Source organism: Triturus cristatus, chromosome 12 (assembly GCF_964204655.1).
Source record: "Triturus cristatus chromosome 12, aTriCri1.1, whole genome shotgun sequence".
In the NCBI taxonomy this organism is placed as follows: Eukaryota; Metazoa; Chordata; class Amphibia; order Caudata; family Salamandridae; genus Triturus; species Triturus cristatus.
In genome coordinates this window covers 461,446,872-461,470,019 of record NC_140595.1, presented here as the reverse complement: position 1 = coordinate 461,470,019, position 23,148 = coordinate 461,446,872, and the positions used below count along the sequence as shown (strand labels likewise).

General features: G+C 45.1%; 2 protein-coding genes across 2 annotated transcripts in view; one reads left to right on the top strand and one right to left on the bottom strand.

Moving 5' to 3' along the window:
- PHKB (phosphorylase kinase regulatory subunit beta) overlaps positions 1-14,914 on the bottom strand; it is a 1,466,493-nt gene extending 1,451,579 nt beyond the window's left edge. Inside the window, exon 1 of the mRNA XM_085637773.1 lies at positions 14,815-14,914. Coding sequence (XP_085493899.1) covers positions 14,815-14,878 — 64 coding nt within the window. The 5' untranslated portion in view covers positions 14,879-14,914. The remainder of the gene's footprint in view (positions 1-14,814) is intronic.
- Positions 14,915-15,703: 789 nt separating this feature from the next.
- The window catches only part of ITFG1 (integrin alpha FG-GAP repeat containing 1), a 1,870,060-nt gene continuing 1,862,615 nt past the window's right edge, over positions 15,704-23,148 (top strand). The window contains exon 1 of the mRNA XM_085639265.1: positions 15,704-16,069. Coding sequence (XP_085495391.1) covers positions 15,895-16,069 — 175 coding nt within the window. The 5' untranslated portion in view covers positions 15,704-15,894. The remainder of the gene's footprint in view (positions 16,070-23,148) is intronic.

Genomic DNA, 23,148 nt, shown 5'->3' with positions numbered 1-23,148 from the left:
TCAAAGGCTTTGTTCGCTTCAGGGGACCAGACAAACTCCTTGGACTTCCTCAGTAGCTGTGTGATTGGGGCCACCAATCCTGAAAATCCATCTATAAACCGCCTGTAAAAGTTGGCGAAGCCAATGAAACTTTGGACGTCCTTCACGCTTTGGGGCACCGGCCATTCTTTCACCGCCTTGATCTTTCGTTCTGCCATCTCCTGTCCCTCTGGACTCAGCATCACTCCGAGGAATTCCACGGATGTGACGTGGAAGTCACACTTGCTGAGTTTACAAAACAGCATGTTTTCCCTCAGCTTTTGGAGCACAGCTTTGACGTGGTGTACGTGCTCCTCCACACTGGACGAATAGATGAGGATGTCGTCGATATATACGACCACGTAGATATCCAACTCCTCTCTGAATACCTCATTCAAAAAGTACTGAAAGGCTGCCGGGGCGTTGCACAGACCGAACGGCATGACGAGGTACTCAAAAAGGCCGAACCTGGTCTTAAAGGCGGTCTTCCACTCGTCTCCGTCCCTCATGCGCACCAGATGGTATGCCCCTTTCAAATCCAACTTGGTGTAGATACGAGCTTTCTTGACCTGTTCCAGAAGTACACTGATGAGAGGCAAGGGGTACCGATTCTTTACAGTTATCGCATTCAATGCCCTAAAGTCCACACAGGCTCTCAGCTCCCCATTAGCCTTCGGGATGAAGAAGAGTGGCGAGGCGGCCGGAGACTTGGACGGGCGGATGAATCCTAGCTTGAGGAGTTTATCCAGGTACCCCCGGAGATGCACGTTTTCAGGCTCCGTCAGGGCATACAGCCTGCCGCTGGGAACGCTGGCCCCTGGCACCAGGTCGATCTGGCAGTCAAACTGTCTATGTGGTGGTAGCACTTCCGCCTTCACCTCATCAAATACATCCTCAAAACTGTGATAAGCCTGGGGGAGAGCCACATCTTTTTCTGCCGCTGTAGCCACCGTCTGACTCCCGCTCTCATCTGCGTCAAGGGATTCCGTTCTTATTCCACAATGCAGGATGCAATACGGTGACGTCAGTTCGATGCGGTGTGTTGGCCAATCCACAGAGGGGTTGTGTTTCTGTAGCCACGGCAATCCCAATATGACGCCATATTGGGGCGCTCGGATGATGTTAAAATCGATTTGTTCCAAATGGTTCCTCCCACATCTCATCGGAAGGACCCCCGTGTGCTGCCCGATGGGCCCCGTCACCAATCGCCTTCCGTCTACAGCATAGACGTCTTCGGGTACAGCTTTGGGAAGAAGCACTAGCCCTAGCCTGCATGCCTCGTTGTGGTCCATAAACATGCCAGTGGCCCCTGAATCCACCATGGCCACAACGGGTATCCACTGGTCATGCACTCCCACGTGCACCGTGAGAAACAGGTGTCGTTGTCCCTTAGTGACCGAGTTGGAAAGTGAAGGGATGGATGAGTGACTCCGAGATGTCCCTTCTCTGGTCTTGGAGTCCTCTAGTTTTCCGCCGGTATGTCCACCACGGCTGTTACCGACCGGTTGGCCCGATAACGTGACGTCTTCGGTTTGGCAGGGCATTCACGTACGTAGTGGCCTTTTTTGCCACAATATAGGCACAATCCTTGTTTACGGCGTGACTCTTTCTCCGTGGCTGTGAGGCTCGCTCGTATTGCGCCGATGTCCATGGGTTCTCCCTTGGATGCGGTGGAAGTTTCAGGACTTCCCACTGTCACATAGGATGGAAGGGATTTTCCTTTTCTCCCATGATCCCCCTTTCTTTCACTTAGCCTATGTTCCAGCCGTAATACCAGGTTGATAAGGCCCTCACATGTCTTGGGTTGTGGGTCAATATGAGCCACGGCGTCTTTGAGCTCATCGCACAGCCCGTGATGGAAGAGCGCCGTCTGTTTAGCAACAGGCCACTTGGTTTCCGCAACCAGCCTTCGGAACGCGTTGATACTGCACCAGGTCGTTGGATCCCTGTCTCAACTCAAGCATTTCACGGTCCGCCGTGTACGAGTCAGCCCTTCTGTCGAAGACCTTCAGGAATTCCTCGCGAAAAGCACCCCAATCACATAAGATGGGGTCGTCCCTGCTCACCAGAGGTACGGCCCATTGTGCCGCGTTTCCAGCCAAATAGGATATAAGGAAAGCCACACGAGCCTGACTCGTGGGGAACGCCCTTGGTTTGCACGATAAATGTAGCGCCACTTGTGTGAGGAATACCTGCACTGTGTTAGGATCCCCACTGTACCTCTCTGGTGTTGCCAAGGGGACGGCTACCGGTATTTCCACTACGACCACAGGGGTCTGGTTTGTGAGGGAGGTGCTGGGCGTGAGCGGGTCCAATTGGATAGCATCCAGTCTGGCTTTTACATCGGCTGTTTCTTGCCTGGAGGCAGCCAATTCAATTTGCACGGTCGCTAAAGCAGCCAGCACATCATCAAGTGTTGCCATGTCTGTTATCGACCGGGAGACAGTTAGTGTTATTAAGGTCGGATATTTTGTAACGCCCTGAACGTCTCAGGATCGTTTAACAGACACGATAATGAGAACGCAACCACTTGTGAAGGTTTAGTTATTTTAATGAAGGCAAAAATAATACAAGGAATAAACAAAGGTTATAGTCACTGGAATCCTCCAGGCTAAGTACGTTACCAGCCCACAGCACAGATGGTCCTAACCGTCCTCTGCATATACGCCGATCCCGGCGTATGCCAACAGAGGGCAGAAATGAAATGGCCGACAATGCCAATCGGTAGGCTGTGAGGGGCACGAAGAGTGTTGGGGAGAATCGAGGAGTCAGGGAAACACCCAGCCGGGGTCTCTACCTGAAGGGAGCAGCCGCTCAACCTCTTCCTCAGACTGCACCGGGACGCGGAGTCACCTCCTGGTGATGCATCACCGATACCCCAATCACAAGCAAAGAAAACTGAACCGAGAGCAGGCGCTCGATCGATCCTGTGGACTTCCGAGTCTGTAACGCGGCAAACACCTCCTGGTGTGCGTTACAGCTGGCAGTCCCTGTATCTCTGGTCGGGCTGGGAGTTACGACTCCAACCAGCAAAAGCGCCACTGCGCTTTGACTCAGCCGAGTCAAAAAGCGAAGCTCAATGGTTATCCGGTAGAGCTTCCGGGTCCTTCACAGGTGACGATGGGGCAAGACACGGCCCAGGGAGTAACGACTCGACCTACCTCCGTTCTTGCCTTACTGGAGCACCACTCCGGAACACTGCTCTTCACTAAGCAGGTACGTCGGTGTAAACACAATATCCGACAGCGTTGTACCTCCCGGTTCCTCCCTTTATAGGGCGTGTTTTCCTTGAGTTATGTAACAGCTCTCCTGTTTACATAAGGGCGTGTTTTCCTTGAGTTATGTAACAGCTCTCCTGTTTACATAAGGGCGTGTTTTCCTTGAGTTATGTAACAGCTCTCCTGTTTGCATAAGGGCGTGTTTTCCTTGAGTTATGTAACAGCTCTCCTGTTTACATAAGGGCGTGTTTTCCTTGAGTTATGTAACAGCTCTCCTGTTTACATAACCTCTCAACCGCTAAGCATCCTGGGAGATGTAGTCCGTTTTCGCTGGTTACCGTTTTCCTCCCCTCGCATGACAGGAATTCTTGACACTGGGCATGGCTGGACTATCTTTTGTTATCTAGAGGTCTAGGTCCCCTAATACGGGATGATACACAGCTGGCTAGGACAAACTCAGACCATTCCCCTGTCAAACTTACAATAGCCCCACTCGGGTTTCATACACCACGCCGCAATTGGAGGTTGCAGCCCGTAACACTTCTAGACACGGTGTTCCGCAGTGAATTAGGGGATGAGATACAGGACTTTTTCCACCGGAATAAGGACTCCGTCGATAATGTGGAAACGATTTGGGAAGCCTTTAAGGTGACATTGCGAGGTTTTTGTATAGCCAAGAGATCGGGAGTTTTGAGGGACATACAAGGTACGACCAGAAGATTAGATGCGGAGCTAAAAGAGAGACACAGCTAAGACTGAGGGGAGATGCAGACCTGCAAAACGAATTTCGGGGAAGCTCACTGAATATATGGGAGCCGCTGAGCGGGAAAAGAAATTTAAGGAAAAATATAGTGAGGCTCGTAAATTCGGGTAGGGTGAAAGACCTGGGAAGGCGTTAGCTCAAATCATACGTCACCCCCGTCTGTCCAATTGCGTCTTGGAAATCATGGGACCGGAAGGGGTTGTACATCGTGACATGGCAGACATTCTAGCTACATTCACAGAACATTACTCAGCACTTTATACTTCACAACGTAGGGATTATTTTGAACTTGACAGCTTCCTCGGGAATGTGGCCCTGGGATGGCTGGGGGATTCGCAGAGGGAATTCCTGAGTGCTCCCTTTGAGGTAGATGAAATAAGAGAGGCCATAATGCAAATTCAGTCAGGAAAGTCCCCCGGCCTTGACGGGTTGCCTGCCGAGTTCTACGAAACTTACATAGATCTGATGGCTCCGATCTTGAAGGAACTATATGAGGAATCGATGGAAGTTGGTTCACTTCCCCCCATCCATGAGAGAAGCATATATCACATCACTGCTTAAACCTGGCAAATCACCATTACACTGCGATTCTTACCAGCCGTTATCCCTTATCAACTGTGATGCAAAAGGTTTGGCTGAGGTAATTGCGAATAGACTTGCCTTAATAATGAACCAACTAGTCCTCCCAGATCAGGGAGGGTTCATCCCTGGCAGGGCTACCACACATAATCTTCGTACCCTATTCACTATAATACAGAATGTTGCCCCAGAACTGCCGCTGGCGGCAGTTTTTTTGGACGCCGCTAAAGCGTTCGACTCGGTCGAATGGGACTATCTCCTCGGGGTACAACAGCGAATGGGGTTTCCTGCCGTATTCCTGACCTGGAAAAGGCTGCTATATCGGTTACCAACAGCAAGAGTATTAATTAATGGACATCTGTCTGACGCGTTCCCCTTTTCTAGAGGCACGCGGCAGGGGTGCCCACTCTCACCACTATTATTTGCAATAGCCATTGAACCCTTAGCATCCAAATTGTGGCAACATCACCAAAACAAGGCCTTGCGATGCAACCCAAGACAAATCCTCATATCTTTATATGCGGATGACATAACATCATATGTTAGACACCCACAAGAAAACTTAAATCCATTACTGCGGGAATTCATAGTATTTGGTAAACTTTCTGGGATACATATAAATTGGGGGAAGTCACAAATATTCCCATTGACATCCGCTGCTTCTAGATTCTCCTTAGACTTTCCTCTGGAGTGGTGCGAATCGGACCTATGCTACCTTGGGATCGTAATAACAAGAAATAGAGAAGAGTTGATGCTTCTCAATTATAGCACTGTGATACACCGGATCACAGAAAATGTCACCCGATGGATCTCCCTGCCATTGTCCCTAGCAGGGTCTACGATCTCTGATATTAAATCCTGCATTCCTACAAAACCAATGCGCTGCCTTATTAATCAGTTGTGTAGTGGACTCCTCATTTCGGCTTGTGTGTGCAGGGACACCAGTTAGAACTACAGTATACGGACTGGATGCTGGGGGTAAGTCTAAAACTGGTAGGCCTAAGGTACTATGCGCAGTTAATGGAAACTTATCTTTTGAACGTTCTTGCGCGTTATCTCCCCTTTCAGTCCTTACAGTATCCGCTTGCTGCTCGGGGGGCCTACAAGTAGTCCCTGTAGTCCCTATTCTGTTTTCCTTTTCCCTTGGCCCACTATTGGCGGAGTTTACCTTTGGTTTAGCAAATTCAGGCTGTACAGGGGGTGCCCTATTGTCCCAGACCTCTTTCCCTGCTGTGTGTTCGCTGTCCCCTGTTGTATGTTTGCTGTCCCCGTATCCCTCCCGCTCATTTGCTGGCAATACAGCTGGCGCTTTAGCGGCTTCAACCCCCCCCCGAGCAACACATGCGCACCTACGATTCCCTTGGTTAACTGGTACATTAATAGGGTTCAAAAGTTGCAACAGTTTCCCTTCAATTGAGTCTACTTTAGATAGAAGGGGCCCCAAGAGAATAACCATCAGAGTCTCCAGTCCTTTCCATTGGTCATGGTTATCCCCAAAGTCCGGGATATGGATATGATCGCCACTGTTAGTGGTTAAGTTTGCGGCCAATCCTCTGTTGGTTTCAGGGTCACATTTATCATTACATCCCGTTTTCCGGTTCTTGAGACTAGGTTTGTGCTTCTGTCTTTGTGGGACACCTCCCCTTGTGCGCTTTGCAGGTGGCTCTCCAGTACCTAAAGTCACCGAGTGAGAAGCATGGACTGTACTTTTCCTGATGGCCCCTTTGGATCTAGTAATGACCTCACCGCGGTGCGAATCAACCATGTTGCATGCCGTAGGCGGAGGCAATGTCTCTCCCACCAATATAGTCGGCAGGTCAGGATCAAGGTCAGGGTCCCTTGCGGTATTTTGGGTGGGATTGATGGTATAAATCTGTGCGACTGTAATCCTCTCCGAAGCAAGCTGTAACCGCTGGCAATGAAGATGGAAAATTGACTATACCCCTGTTAAAACTAGTGGTAGATGTTAAAGAGCCGGATTCGACCAGTGATTGATGCGCATCCCTAGGGGATATGGCCATAACAAGACCACCCATGGATGACCGTTTTTGGGCAGCAAATGTGTCAAGTGAAAGTCTTTTTTCTGTGAGTTCAATTTCGTGGGTCAAAACCGACTCTGCTGTGATCAAAAAAGCGTCAAGAGTCCCCACCACCCCCCTCCTGCCAGTAGACCAGTGACTTTACGTTTGCTCATTCTATCTGCGAATGGTTAATTGCCTAGCGAGCGAGCGCGCCCACAAAATGCTCTAATTCTACAGTGTACCTTTTTGTCAGCGGTATAGTCCGCTTAGGAGCGTGGGATCACGGGGGGGGGGGCGGCCCAGCTTCTTCCAGTCTCTGACGGGCGCAGGATGGGCCTGCCCTTGGCACGGGCTTTGCCAGGGCGCTGCCCGCTAGCGTCCCGTGCCACAGGAGCCCTGGACGCTCTTATACGCCTCCTGGCGCGTCCCTCGTGACGTCCCTGGCACAAGGATAGCTGGGAGGTGTAGTCACCTACCTCCCAGCAGCAGCGCAGATGGTGAGGACAGTGTTCCTTGTTGCAGGGGGAGAGCTCACAGGCTCGGTGTGTGCAAGCTCCCGTGTGGCAGCGTCAGGGCAAGGTAGGAAAAACAAAGAACAGGCTTGCGTCATTCAGTCCCATAGTAAAAAGAACACTTTAGACTCAGTCTAAGCCAATTATAGCCCTTCTTACTGACTACTGTATATTCATTTATAGAGATTAATGGCATTCAATACACTTTTTAGCCAGGTTTCGGCCTTGGATGCAGTACAGATGTAATGGCTGTAGCAGCCTTATATGAACTAAGCGTAGATTTCAGATACAGGTACTCCCACAGCCTTTGTATTAGCAGAGCTATCTGCTATATTTTATACTTTAAACACCTGGCATTACCAACTTGTCTTGGGAGTCCAGGACACAGTGTTGGCTTGTTTCTAGGATATCCAAACTTTGCAATTTCAGAAGGCAATACCATATTTCTGCGTCTCCAGCACATGGCCTTGTAAGTATGGAATACCTCAGGGTTTCATTCTGTCCCCTTTATTATGTAATCTGTATATTCTCCCAGTGGCATAGCCAATTGTGTCATTTGGCTACACTTTCTTTAAAGGTATGCTGATGATACACAAATAATTCTGAAGATAGACAATGATCTTGATGCCATTGCTGGCAATTTATTTTCCTACATTCAACAAGCTGAGAATGGATAAGCTGAAACCAGTAAAGCTCAAAGCAGACAAGGCTGAGACACTAGTCCCTTTTGTGTCAACATCGTTCTAGTTTTACGCCGTTCAGCCTCTAGATTTTGGACCAATGTTCTGTGTACAGAACTTGGGGTTTTAGCTAGACACCGGATTGGGCCTTACATCCTAGCTCAACACAATTGTCATTGACTTCTTCGATCTTTGTAGGCTGAAAGGGATACTTTATCTATTCAAGTTTCAACACAAGTTAATGATTATTAATGCCATAATTGCAGCATGCATTAACTACTGCAATGTGTTCGGTCTTTATCTCCCATCTAGTACGATTATTAAACTCCAGCTTACTCAGAACATGGCACCAAGAAGGAACCTGGGTCCTTCTGGAGGACACCACATCTCTCCTACCTTAAAAATGTTCACTGGGGGGGGGGGGGAGGAGCCAAGATGGCGACCGGGACGGCAGCGTAGGCTCCCGGCTCCGTGAACCTCCGCATCCCGCACAGATATCCTGCATGAGATCCTTAGCCTGCGCTATATGCCCGTGTTGGTGAATGAGAGCGGCAACCGATCGTGTGACTCCGAAGTTTCTGGCGGCGGTATCGCCGGAGAAATGTCCATTTGAAGTTTGCGGCCTGTGCAACCCTGGAACCGGGACCTCGAGTGGATAACATGGCCGGGCGGCAGTTCAACAACAGCGGCCTTTGGTGACTGGGTGGAGTCGGACTAACCGGAGCGGTGCGAATATCGGCCTACATTTCGCCGTGGTCGTTCCTACCATTAAGCGTAGCGGAACGAGTGCATGCCCGAGGTGGCTAATCCAAGATTCCCCGGTGATTGCCTCAGCCTTCGCCGGTGAGCTGCCCGGCCGCCGCCCGTAACTCGCCCTGATTCTTGCGGACTGCTCCCGGATTTTCGCGGGCGCGGGTCCGTGGTGGGGATGACTGTTGCCCGTGACCACACACCGGATATATTTTTTGCCTGCCCCCGAAACCCTGATTCCAGTGACATGGAACCTGAGGCGCTTGTCCCCGAGTCCTGGTCCCAATCTGGGTTGGACCTACCCGGCGGCCATCTTGACAGGACGAAGTCTACCATCCTGTACACTGGGTCGCAGCATGATTGGAAGTGTGCGACTATGAGGAGCGTAGCGGAGCGAGCGCCGAGAGCTGTGCTGGGGTATGGTGATCTGCTCGAGGCTCTCTGTGCCCTTCATTCCACCTTGGTTCACGGCGCCTGGATATTGGGGAGTAAGCTTGATGGGGTGGCATCAGCGTCGGAACAGTTGCTGCCTGCCTGTCCCCAGGTACACGGGGACTTCCTACACTGCACACAGGAGGACAGTGTCGTGGCCGCCCCTGTGGATAGTGACCAGCTGGAAACTCCGGACAGTATCTTAACGTGTGATCGGCTGGCTGTGGGTCTGGTCTGTTCCGGAGGTCTTGGACCTGAGTGGGGGGTGGTGGCCTTGTCCCGTGCGCGGCCTCCGGCAACCCAGGCAATATTCAAGCAATGGTCGTCTGCTCTGGCTGATTTCGCCTTCTTGGACCTTGTGTGCAGTGCAGATCCTGGGGCAGCACTGGGAAAGACGACTCTCCATACTGCTGACTGTGTTGGTGTTCAGAGACTTCCACCCTATCTGTGTGTGTCGCTTCCTGTTCCTTTTTGGACGCTCCTCTTCTTTGTAGCATTGGACATGGCACTGGGTCGATGGGTATGCATGGGTAGATTCGCAAAGAGTGGCCAAGGATAAGGCTGATCCTTCAGAGGTGGTCATCTAATAGGCGGGCGGGCTCAGGGGTTGCGTGCTCTCACGGCACAACTGTTAGTGTAATAGGCGCATAATGCTCCCCATTCTTCTTTGACTTGGTCGATTCTGTGTTGCTTATTGTTTGCTTTGGGGGAAAACATATTGTGCGGGAGGGAGAAGCCGGGGGCATGTTTTGAAGGCCCTCCTCCAGTTTATTAATATTCTCTCTACCCCCCCGTCTGGTGGGGTTTCTTTTCTTACTCCACTTTCTCTGTTTCTTCTATATTTCGGGTCTGGTTCCGGGGCGACAGGCACACTGCTGGGGGGGGGGGGGCCGTACTCATCTGCAGAGGTGCAGGGTGGGGGGTTGGGGGAGGGGATCCTTTAGTCTTTAACCCTTTTTTTCCATGGCCTCCTTTTTCTTCTCTTATTCTTCTTTGTCTTTCTTTTCTGGGATCAGCATGGTAGAACTCCTTCGTCGTTAATCGCTGCGTTTTCATGTGTGCCACAATTTCCGTGGTGTTTTCTGGGTTTTAGGGCAGGGGACTGCAGGCGCAAATGGCCGTGATATTCCTCCACATCCTGAACTTCTTGTTTCAGCGCCATTGACTAGATAAATTGCTGTTTATTGTTGACGTTTATTATTCTGCCTGCCATTTCTTCCTGCCGGGAAACTGTTCGGCACCTGATCCTTCCATCCTCCCTTATTATAAAATGAAAACCTTTTGTATCCTGGTCTCTTACTTGGGCTGTTCAGTGGCCGAGAGTATACCAGCATGGAGATTCTGCTCCCCGAGGTGCTGCCTGTGATAAATATTGATTTCTGTTACTCTGACTGCTTAGCGGCCGGCCCCGGGGGTTGTAGGCCCATACTTGTTATTGGTTGAAACGTCAATAAAGGTTTTTCAAAAAAAATGTTCACTGGCTCGCTCTGAAACAAATGTAATTAAGTATATGTAACTGGTCTACAAAACTATGTATAAAAATTGCATATTGCCTCGCTCTCATCATCTTCGTTGGTATCGAACTACCAGTGGCCACATATCAGCTGATCAAGGTCTGTTATAAATGCCTACATTTAAGAAATGTAATCAAGGAGCTTTCTCAGTGGCTGCAGTTCTTCACTGGAACTAACTGCCAAGAGTGATCAGACTAAATAGTAAACTTCAGATGTTTAAAAAGGCATTCCTTTAGCACCAAGGTGTGTTTGGATGTATGAGCACTTTATAAACCTCTAAATAAAAAACACAAGATGAGCAATGAGTCTGACAAGCATTGGGTGGATGTTGCAGCCATAACAGGAGTAGAACCGCATTTAACAAATGGGTTAAAAAGTGCACATGGTGAAATTTGGTTCAAAATTAGTACTGACATTAGGAGTTGTAGAATTGGTTAATATATCACTTACTATTAGTCAATCAAGCCCTTGCCTAGATGTGCGCAGCCACAATGAATGAATGAATGAATGAGTAGTTGGTAAAAGCGCATGAATCACCACCAGAGGCGTATCTCCATGCTGGACAGTAACAACCGAGGTGAACAGTTCGTTTTTCAAAAGTTTCCTAAAGGTAAGAAAATTGTTGCATTTCATGAGGCCAAGAGGCAGATGACTCCAACATAGGGGGGCTAGATGGGAGGATTTGCCCCCAGAACGGGACTTTTTAAAACGAGGGATAATAAGGAGGGATTTGTCCCTGACCATAGGGATCTGCTTGGCTGATAATGGAGAAGTTTATATGTTAAGTAGCTGGGTCCTTTACCGTTGAGGAGCTTTATGTACATACAGCATATCTTGAACTTAATTCTCTGTCTAATGGTTAGCCAGTGAAGCGGTCGCAAAAGAGGCGACACGGTGGTTCTGGATGGCATATTCTGTACCAGGTGGGCTGCAATGTTCTGAAACACTTGCAATTTATTTTTAACGGTATGAAAAATAACTCGAGGAAAACATTTTTCATCACATTAGAAATTTGTGCAACATATATTATTTCACTTCCAAAGGAACCTAGGCAGTAAAAGTCACCCAACAAGTGGTAAGGGCCACCTATAACAAACCGATTTACTGTCTTGCTTGACAAAAGTCAGGACTGCACGAACAACTGTACGAGGGGCACTAGAAGGAACCGTTTCACTGAAGGTATTTTAATATTTTAAGCGTAGCAACGCAAGTTAAACCTTTCAATGCTGTGCCTTTTAAACTAAGGAAAAGAGTAAGCCACCCCTTAATGATGAACTTGGAAATATACACAAGCCACAACAGTTTTTAGATCATTGACGTTCTGTGAATCAGCTCAGGGAAGAATCTGTGAGAAAACAAACGTTTCTGACAGTGGGATCGAAGACAGTAACATGTCGTTACTTACTGTATAGCGATTCAAAACATATATCCCAAAATGATACTGCTGGAGCGGGTAATGCAAAATTTTGTATACCCACCCCATTTTGCATGTTGTTTTATTAATCAGATTAATTAATTAATTATAATCGTACTAATGGTTTGGAGTGATGTGAAAATAACTAACCAACCTTATTAATGATCGAAATACACGTTGGATTTGCATCTGCATGGCTTAATTAATGACGTGAACTAAATTTCGTACGCATATTAATGATAGATAAATAGAATGTTGCATGTTATATGTTGCTTTAATGATGTAATAGTGATTCATGCTTTATTTTGTAAGTATAACCCGCAATGAGTGTTGCTTTTGCTAGATAAATACACACACATATGGGTATTAGCGAGGGAATAACATTTAATTAGTCATTTTTATGTATTAATTACGTTTTTGTGTCTCTTTGCTTAAGTTGTCCATTATAATCTGCCTAAAGATGGCTGACTTTGGTGCCTAACCCGACTGCCAACGCTGAACAAGGCTTGGGTGAAGTGCACCTGCGCTAAGATGAGCAACAATGGCCCCGTCCTGACCCCAGGCAAGATGTACTTATCAAGGCCACTGGGAGTGGTGCCAAGGCTACAGACAAAAGACTTTATAAAAGAACCGGAACCAGCAAGTATGCTGACATCATGGACTAAACCTAATGGGAACGGAGAGGTTGACCCCTGATCAGCCAATCAGAACGATTTAAAACTAAATTTTGTTACATTTTGTTATTGAAATTATTATAAAACCCCATAGAATAGAGAGGTCGAGAGTCGCTCCTTCGATTTCCTGATGATATGCTAACGGAGAGGACGGTGACAGTGCAGGACAGCTGTTAGCCCAATTCTCTGACGGACTGAATTAATGTCCAAATTCCTGATGAACTTTACCTGCTAAATTGATGGGCATAGATTTGCGAGACTGCCAGATTCGACATAGAGAACGACTTTAGCCAGAATAGGTAAATATGAATGGCAACTTGATCAAATGAATGATTTAATCTGCAATTTTGATATAAATTTGGATTTGAACATCTACAGAAATGAGTCGGGTTGTTTATTCATTGAAATGTGTTAATGAAAAGGTTAATTAGAGAATTAGGGTTTCACTAAAACATCAACTAATCGATCCATCCCGGTCTTGGGAGGATAATACCAAATGTGGAAGTCTAGGGCCTAATGAGTATTAGAAGGGTTTGTAGGTGTATTGCTCATTAGGGTAAAGTGGTATCTTCCTCCATCATTTATCCAGCGCTTGGAAGGATAAATCGCCTCTCGCATGGACTAATGGTAAGTGTGCGTTGGTGTTATGGGCCCCACCAGCAAATGTATATATGTGTGTGTGAGATCTATTAAGTCCGTGACAGTAGGGAGGGATTTTGCACTCTGCGCTGAATCAATACAACATGAAGTTTCCTTGTCATTCAGAAAGCTGACTAACGTATACACAAAATAAGTTTGAGTGTAACAGGTTTTCTGTTTATCAAATATTCGTTAATGACACCATTATCCAATATATTTGCGATTTTCGTTATTAAGACGAGTTTTTAAGGCAGAACACTGACAATTTTCAGCCTATGCACAATACATTTAATAGGTTGCTGCCAAAAGAAAAAAATATGGTACTGTGATAAAGTAATATCCTTTTTTGGGGTGTAGCTACAGAAGTTGTTTGGGTGTCCTGTGGTCAGTTCTGGAAATAAAAAACAAAACCAAATACAGAGGGGGAGTAGTTTCGGGGAAGACAAAGTTAACTGGCTTTCATATGCTTTTCATAGTTTGTCACGGCTTTAATTGCCAATTCATTAAGGTGATAGCAATTCGTGAATAGTTACATTGTCTCATTTACGTTATCATTAGGTTTTGGTGAAGAGGCATTAACATGGGCATTCATTAAACATGGGAAAAAACAGGGTCTTTCTGCTCGTTATAGGGCCTGCAGCAACCCAATACGTTCAATGTGTTTGTTAAACAAACGCAGCACACCAAGACAAACAAACAGTAGTAAGTTTCCTCAAAAAAGAGCATATTTATAAAATAAAGTACGTTCTCTCCTTTAAACCTTTAAAATATAAACGTCAGAGTGAGTTACAAAATATACAGCAGCACTGCCAAAATGTAAAACGATTTTCATAATTAAATGGATGAGCCGAGACAAAACAAAACTTAAGTACAACGTACACAAACATTGTACCGAGCACAGCTGTTTTAGCTTTTAAGTGCACAGAGAATTGAAGGTGTATAATTATTGTTGTCAAACATTGCACACATTCAAAAATAAAGTTAGATAAACAATGTAGTGCGACTGAGGCTGCCTTTGAATTATTTGTTAAAATACTGACATGTTATTTAGTAAAAGTGTAAAGCTTCAACCAACGGTGATATAAATAGCCAAGAACTGCCACTATGTCGCAGAGACAGTGAGAAGGCGGTGGAGGGTGAGCTAAGTGTCACTTGGGGAAGCTATCAACCTTCAGAGGTTTGGAGTGGGATACAGCCGGTGCCTGAGAAGAAACACTTATTTCCCTGGGGAACAGACGGGCTGACACTCCGAAAAGGGCAGTTGTACAGCTGTTAATCGGGGGAGTGGGCACTGGACAGGGGGTTGCAGAAAGGGCATGCTGAAGGTGCTGCTTCTAGAAGGCAAAACTTTCATTCTTTATAAGATTGTAACATAGCACATCCAAGAGGCGAAGCACAGCTTATTCCTTAAAGTGGGGAACTGCACTGCCCACGTCGTGGGGAGAGACGAGGTGTACGGTGGAGCTGCACCGGTGCTTCTGCAGGAAAGTATCCAATGTTTTGGTGAAAAGAAGGTGGCACAATAAAACTCTTGTTAACGTGAGCAGACTGTTAACGTGAAAACACACTGCATATAGGAGGGAGTGAAGGGGGGTCAAACCTGAGCGCTTGGACTTGGCCCTGAGCTCCAAAACCTTCCAGCTGAGATCTGCCATGCGAGCCATGTCCTGCTACCTCCTGGTGCTGTCCTGACACTGAAGGCCACATTTAATATCGGCAGTGATGAAGGACTACATACAGTGTTCATTTCGGCACTATAACAACATGGCGGCCATCTTGAAATGGATCTGATATTTCTGTTTCTTATTAAAAAGTACGTGAATCTAAAATATTTGTCGATTCATTCGAGGAAAACAAACGGGCTTTAGTGGAAACACACAATAGCAGATATGAAACTGTATATATTTTATGAAAATATAATATGATTAGTAATGGTTTGCTACTAATATGCTTCTAATGTAAGCCATACATTTGTTTACTTTCAACACGTCATATATACGAAAACATATAGGGTTCAAATTGGCCATGCATGCTTGGACTCTAACCTCCTAACGGACCAAATCGTAGCCGACAATGTTTTAATTTGCTAAGTGAGCGAGCATGATATACAGATATGGAGACAAACAAGAGTCAAGTTCGTGAAACGTTCGCTTATGCTATGTATACGTTATTCAAGCAGCCGTTTAGAATAAGTTTTAAAAAGCAGGCGCCAATAATAAAAGACTTGAATATAATTGCAGAATTTGTAAATAGTGCTACCATGTATCAAAAATTTCAAAACAAAGTTATTGTTTACTCTATAAAATCATTTATATACCTTTTCCTTTCAAATTAATTATTACACATTGATGACAAAATGCGAAATCGCGAGCGCGATAAGGGCAAAATTGCACCTCAGAAATGGCTACTCCGTAAGGAGAAACTTGTTCCCCGGGATAATAAGTCCTCTCTCTATGTTTGATGCACGAAAATCCACCAGCAAACACTTAGCAGAGTTGCCGTAAACAGAAACTCGATGGTGTCGCAAACGTTCCACCCGGAAGTGGTGCTAGTAATGACAGGATCGAGGTCTGTGCTGTCACTGCCAGGCTCCCCTGGCGTCTCATGAGTTCCCGGAGTCCGGATTGTGACGCCTTCTCAGCCTCTCGCAGTGCACCGCTTCCGCATAGTGTGCGTAAAGATGCCGTGCTTGTCCATCATGCACCTCCTGCTGCTGGTGTTGGGAGCCTTACCTGCACACCTGTCGCTGTTACCTGTCACTCAGGAACTCTTCGGGACTGAAACCCACGGGACGGTGATGGCCTTCGGGGATTTTAATTCAGACAAACAGATTGACATGTTCATCGTGCGTGAAAGTGAGAGCCTTTCATATTTCAGTGCTGCATTAGTGTATGCACAATGCATGCGTGCGGTGTCGTCTTGCTTACGCCCCTAAGTACCCGACTATCGTCTTTATCACTGTTTATGTTTTCTGTCACTGTGTTTCCTATCGCTGTATGCTCTAATGTTGTCCCGTCAATGTGGTGCCCACTGTATGCCCCTTTACTGTCTACTCCTGGGATGTCGCGTGTTGCTCCAGGAGGGCTGCCCATTGCGTTAATGTCATGTGGGGTATCATCAGCTGCTTTTCAACCAAAAACAAGGCATTATGGGACTTGTATTTTGCTTTTAACATTACGAATATGGGTTCACCAATTCCAACATGCAAAGTGCTGTTGGTTAAAAACACAGCACTGAATGAGATGTCACGAGTTACACAGATCCAAGTAGCAGCTATACTATCAGGAAAACCGCAAACCTAATGTGTAGTTTGTATGTACATTTACTCTTTATGTATGTCTTGAAAATATGGCATGAATTTGTTCCTGGAGGAAAGTTGCTTATTTATGCGTTATTATATATTCCATGGACATTTCCAGTAGGCGTTAGTGCTTTACATAAGAAGTAGCATGTCACATATGGTTGAGATGTTACACGTGTGTATTACATATAAAGTGGCAAGTTCCGTAAGAGTACGAAGTTGCATAAACTGTATATGATGTAAAAGAAAATGGTTAAGCATCATAAACCTGCATAGGCATCCTAATTGTCATCAGTAGTTCGCCTGTACTCTCATGAAAGGATAACGTCGGAGTGTGTTTACCCGAGATGAGAGAAAGAGGCGTGCATTGATTCACACAAGTTAACTTAATCTGGCAGTAAACATACGACAGTTTGGAGAGGTAGAATAGTATGTCTTGCAACATAGAACAGAAAGAAGATAGGAGAGAAAAGGGGATCAAAGTCAATAGCAAGCCCTTACAAGATATTAAAAAAGTTTATCATAAGCAGTCCAAGAACAGGCATGAAGAGCATGGATAAGGAAAAGAGGGCTTAATTATATTATCTTCAGAAGACTAGGGCTTTCACTTCAGTCTCAAATATAGACAATGAAGTAGTGGTTCGTAGGCAAAGAGTTACGGACTCTGGTAGCACTACCGAGAAAGGTTTGTGCCATTATGTATTCCTTTTTTAAAATCTGGGGTTCAAGAAGCAGTGTATCAGCGCTACGTGAAGATCTGGTTCCACCAGATGTCTTTTGCTTTGATGCCAGGTATCATTCCGGGAAGGTGTACAAGGCCTTATTAGTGATGAAGGCCATTTTGTAGAAAGGTCAAGTGAGATGCACTTAGGGAAGTCCCCACCTCTGCAATCTCCTCTGTCTTGACGGGAATGACTAGTGCTGATAGTTTCATCACTGTAATCCTTCTGCAACCACTCAATATTTTCTTCCACTTTGTGTTTGATTCTTATAGTACATGTAGGGTGACCATATTTTGAAAAACAAAAACAGGGAATTTCCAACAACATAGAAACTGGGCTATAATGTTGCGTTGACCGATGGGCATGGAATGGCTTATTTGACAGTGCTCACCAACTAGGGTCGTCAGCTGTCCTGTTTTTATATAATTGTCCTACAGTGGTCTGTCCCTTGCCTGCACTCAGCTAGTTCTGGACTCAAGATGTCCTGCTTTTAGCTGCTTACAGCTGTCTAAAGGGTTCCCTCAACCCACGTGACAGGGTGCCTTCACCTTGCTATTTTGGCCATCGGTGAGCTGTGAAAGAGATCCCTGTCGGTGGATGTGAGGGAGGAGCTGTAGTACAGTAAGGGTCTTGCATGATGCAACGTCAAGGCCATGGCCGTCTTTGGAAATGCTGATAGAGAATGTAGAGACCTGCGGCTAAACCTCCATGCATTCGTGATTGAAAACCATGCTGGAGGGACATGCTGAAAACGTGTTCTTGTATTTCTTCTCCTAAGTCCCCTTCAAAATGTATGCATATTATCGGATCAGGACACAGTCACAGGGAAAACGTGATTTTCCCAAGATCAAACAATTTGGTAAACTTAGAGATCCAATATTGACGTGCAGTACGGATTGTTCCAAATGATATTATTTTACTACCATGTTACTTTTTGGGAAATAGACCATAAAACCATGAGACGGGGTGCTGTTTGCCCTATCCTCTTGGGAAATGTCACTGTATTGTGGGCCTTCCTCATATTTTTATAATTCATTCTTTATTTCCAGCAAATCTAGGCAAAGTGGGGAAGCCAGAATTATATGTTAAGTCTAGGGTGGTGTCTGCTCATCCTAATTCATTCTCCACCTTGTCTAGGTCCTGTCATGTCTTTCAGTTCTCTATTGTTTCTCTAGCTTTCACTGTTTTCCCTCCATTCTCCCCTACCTTTTCCCCTGCTTCCTTACTCCAACACTTTTAATCCAATTAATTGCTCTGGAATTCTATTTTTCTTACTCTTTGTGTTACCCGCTCCCTCCTTTGTTTAACAGTACTGTCTCACTCTAATGCTCTCGCTTCATCCTTTTTGCTCTGTCCTCTCTATTTGTGTAACATTTCATAATTTATTCCAGTGTATTACCATTGTGTTTCATCCTTTTTTCTACCCTTATTATACAAGCTGTCTTCCTCTATTGTCTGTTTCTTCCCCTTTTTAGTTTGAGCATTCTAGACCTGTTGAAACTTCTCTTGTGGGCATAAAGCCACGCCCTGCTTTAGATTTTTTAGTTTGTGTCCTTTAAAAATCCTTGCTTGCTAGTGGTCAGTCTGCCTCTTTGACCATACTTTTTCTCTTCTGTTTCTCCCATGCACCAGGGACTAAATACTGTCTCATTACGCTACGGTTCTTTATCTGTTTTTTGGGGACTCTTTTTTGTTTCTTGGTTTCCTGCTCTGTTGCTATTTGCCTGTGTTCAGCTTTGGTACCATAGCTGCTTAGATTTAACTATACAATTTCTCCCTCCCACCTCCTCTTCATGCTACAGATGTGTTATTCCCGCCATGGTTGTTACTCGGTTGTATTTCTTTAGCTTCCCGCTACATTGGTTGTATTTATTTAGCCTTTCTGCAATTTTCCATGTTGATTGGCAGTTGGGCTCTTTTTTGGAAGGATATTACTTTGGGCTTCTTTTTGAGGGGGATTGGGCTTGTTTTTGTCTCTCGTGGCTGCTGACAAAAAGGTTTCCATATCCAACACTGGCCACGGCGATGATGAATTAAGACGCTATTAAATGGTAGCTCTGTTAAAAAGGTGCAGCAGTGTTAGTGCTCAGTGTGAAGATGGTGCAGTTCTGCTCTGCTTACGGTTGCAGGAACAGTTACTACAAGGAGAAGCCCATCTCTTTTCATGAGTACGAAAACATTATTGCTCGTGTGCTTTAAGCAGGGCACTGTTTGCTTTCTAATTAGGGTTAACAATTAATAAGATGTGTCTGCAGTGTCATGTCGTAATTGATGAATTCTGCTTCTTTTGCTGTCTTATTCAGGCCCATATGCTTTATCCCAAGTGACTTGATACAACTCCAACATGGCCACCCTTTCCCATGTTCTTTCATTTTCCTTCTTTTGCTTTTTTTCATCCCACACTCTGCACACATGCGTTGGAATTTCACTCATAGAGACACCCCATTCCCTGATTCGGACGTTCACGGTCCAGACACATCATACTCCCTGGTTAGTGCTGCCCCTCACCCTACATTAATAGTCTTCGTCATATTTCCTCTTGTGACTGCAGCAACAGAATTCGCCTCCTCTGCTCCACGCGCTTGCACTACATTAATAGTCTGTCGGATTTCCTCTAGTGACTGTAGCAACAGAATCCACCCCCCTCTGCTCTCCCCACCCCTGTAAAGCGCTCCAAAACCCTCTGATCGAGTTTGCTCTCTATATAAAAGAAAAAGAAAAGGCTGTAAAATTTGTGTAAGGGTTCGGCAAAAGGAACAGTGCAAGGATTTTTACTGAGCCAGGCAAAATTTAATTTTGAATTTCTGAATGTAGCGTTGATACCGCCCAGCATTGAACAAGCATTGCCAAAGCCGTAGGTCTGGCCTCGATAGGCTGGTGGCAAGGATCTTTCTTTTTATTGCAAGCATATAAAAGTAAAAACGAAAACAAGCCACGACTTAAACATGGCCACCGTATTCTTGCAATGATAAAAAATAAATAAATCACCAATTAAGCTGTTTTGCGCGTTTATTTACTTTTATGTTTGGTAATAAGAGGAGAGGCTGTTGCCTTATGGCCAGAGCTGCCACCTTTGGAGCTGGGGAAGTCACTTAATCTCCTAGTGTCTGAAAATCAATGTGACCTTGTGTAACGTAAGTGGTGCTCATGTAAAGCATTCCGAAACTTCGGGTCGAGTATGTGCTACATAAATCTGCAACTACAAAAATAAAAAAGTAGGGCTAAATTAAGAGCTTGCCCAAAATCACAGGATGATGAGCTGACGCCAAGAGTAGAAGCTGGTTCCGCAGTTCCAAAATCAGGAGATTCGGCCGTTAAGTCACACTCTTTACCAAAAGTTTTAACATTGCTAAACTTCTCGGGTTTCTTCCCCCCCCTTACACGCCAAAGTTCACCAAAACAAAATGTGAAAATTTCTCTGAAGCAGAAAGAAGACTGTGGGATGCCTACAGGGGCCTTAGAAGAGACACCTGGGGGCACTAGTCTGTAGGTGAAGAATATATTTGGATTTGCAAGGGAACTTTAGCGGTGCTGAATATAAGATTCGGCTTGTAAACTGCAGTCCAGCATAGAGAAGCCATGAGTGACCTCGTGCAATTTTTATTTTCACTCTAACACGAAGAATGTCTCAATTCTAAAGGAAAGGTTGTAATCATCCAGTCGAGTTTTCAGCTTCCACTCAACTTTCAAAACTCCTAACTCCAAAACTCCTAACCTTCCTAGAGTAGCAGGTGATTTTGGCAAACAGAGAACTTGAACCTCTAGTCCCCAAGGGAACCGTGGAACCAGATCATCACCTTTTGTATCTCACACATGCATGCCCTTAATAGACAAAGAAAATGCACAATGAAAGTTTACCATACATTTATTGAAACAATGAAGTCTCTTATGAAGATGTGCATCATTAGTAGACAAATACAAATAAGCAAAGTAATCAACATTACTAACAGACTGTATACAATAAACAACCCAACCATGGCAAATTATCTATCTGTCTAGGCCTATTACTGTGTAAGCAAAGGGGTATATTAGTGATCTCTGGGATTAGTAAGAGGCCCCATAGTTGGCATGCGCTTGTTCCCGACAGGTCTCTGTGTCGGTATTCTAATCTCTGCATACAAAGGGACAAAACACAGTTTATATAAGAAAACTACGGTGTTCGAAAAGTTGCCGCTGGGCTACAATGTTATGTCTAAAATTTTAGGAGCTGTTGCTGACCAAGTAGAAAACAGTATAATATGGGGTGTGTGTATTCTAAATGTCCTTGTATAAAATGTGCAGACTGAATCCCAAGAAGAGTCACTGAATAACAAAACCACATGAACAGCGTATTTTTAAAATAATGTCACAAAAAACAAAAGTGTTGGGTGTGGTTGTGCAAGCAGAAGCAGCCTAAAACATCTAATACACTAAACTATGGGAGAACCAAAGTCTGCAAGGGACATCACTACAGAGGACTAGTAGGAGTCTAAGAGTGGAGAGACTGTTCTCCTGCTCTTCATTCTAGTGTCATCAAAAGTACCTAATATTGCTCTAAGTTCCTTTGCAAACAATGTTGTGTTTTTCTATAGCCATGCATCCTCAAATTGCATGCAACCTCAAAAGGCATCCTCTATATACCTAAAATCCACCATTAAAAACTGAGCATTTGGTCGCCTCGTCGGGGGTAGTAATTGCTATGTAAATACAATTACAAAGCCATGGTCGTCATGTTTTTTAAGTCATAAATGCGTTCCTACTGATTTCAGTAAAATACTATAATACCAGAATGGCTTAGTATTAGTATTTCCCCAAAGTAATCTGCATAAATACAACATAACAAATGTATTCGTATAGTGTCCATTTACGTGTGGTTTCCTGGCACCATAGAACAGATGCTCATTGTTACCCATCATAAAGGTAATCATTTTATCGACTTCTGGAGCATGATAAACTGAGTGGGGCAAATCTGTGACCATGGAGTCAAACATGGATCCTGCATTGGATGTGTTAACTGGCTGATCCATCAGCTCCTGCATTATAGATAGGATCTAAAACTGCAATGTTGTTATTTCATAGCCTTGTAAAGTATTTTAGCTGCAAATGGTAACCTAGCAGGAGTGATTTTTCTTTTTTTGCTTACCAAGTGCGCCATTGTTAGGTGAACAATTAAAGTATATGATTTTACATTTGGGCCATGGCCTGTTTTACCTCTAAATAAGCAAGCAGCTATATTTTCATCTGCTGCATACCATTTACTATAAATACTTATTTTCTTTAACATTTTCAGCAGGTAAATAGTTGTTAACCAAATTAACTACCATTATTCAGAGTGGAACTGCAGATTAAAAAGCCAACAAATCATTTTACTAAATTATCTAATTTGTAGTCTGAATCATTTTAATTCCAAGCAGAAAGTTGTATTTCTTTGTAAGAGGAAACACAGATACATCCTTGTGTGCTGATGACACGCCAAATAGTCCCTTACCACTTACATGAGAGCAGAGCTGCTTATCTTTCACTAAAATGAGAAGTCAGTCTGACGAGCCTCTTTTGCTCGTGAGCCTTTCCTATGAGCCTGGTCCTGCAAGCCACTGAATATGAAATATAGTTTGGTTCTGCCACTAGTTGCTGATTTTTGTAGTGAGATGCAGCCCCCCTTCTCAGTCCTTTCCCTCATGTGTTCCTTCCCACCCAGTTCCTAAAATCTTCCACTTCATTGCCTATTCAGATGGCGTTGAACTGGAAAAATCTGACTGGACTCTTTCAAAATGGGCACTTTACTTCAAAAGTACACCTGTGCACCCCATTGCTGTTCTTTTCAGTGTGTGCTCCATCTCTGTTGCTATCGCTGCCTGCCCTATCATTGTTAAATTGTAAAGTTGTTTGTATGGGTTACCTGGGGGCGGGGGTCTTGTGGTATACGTATGTT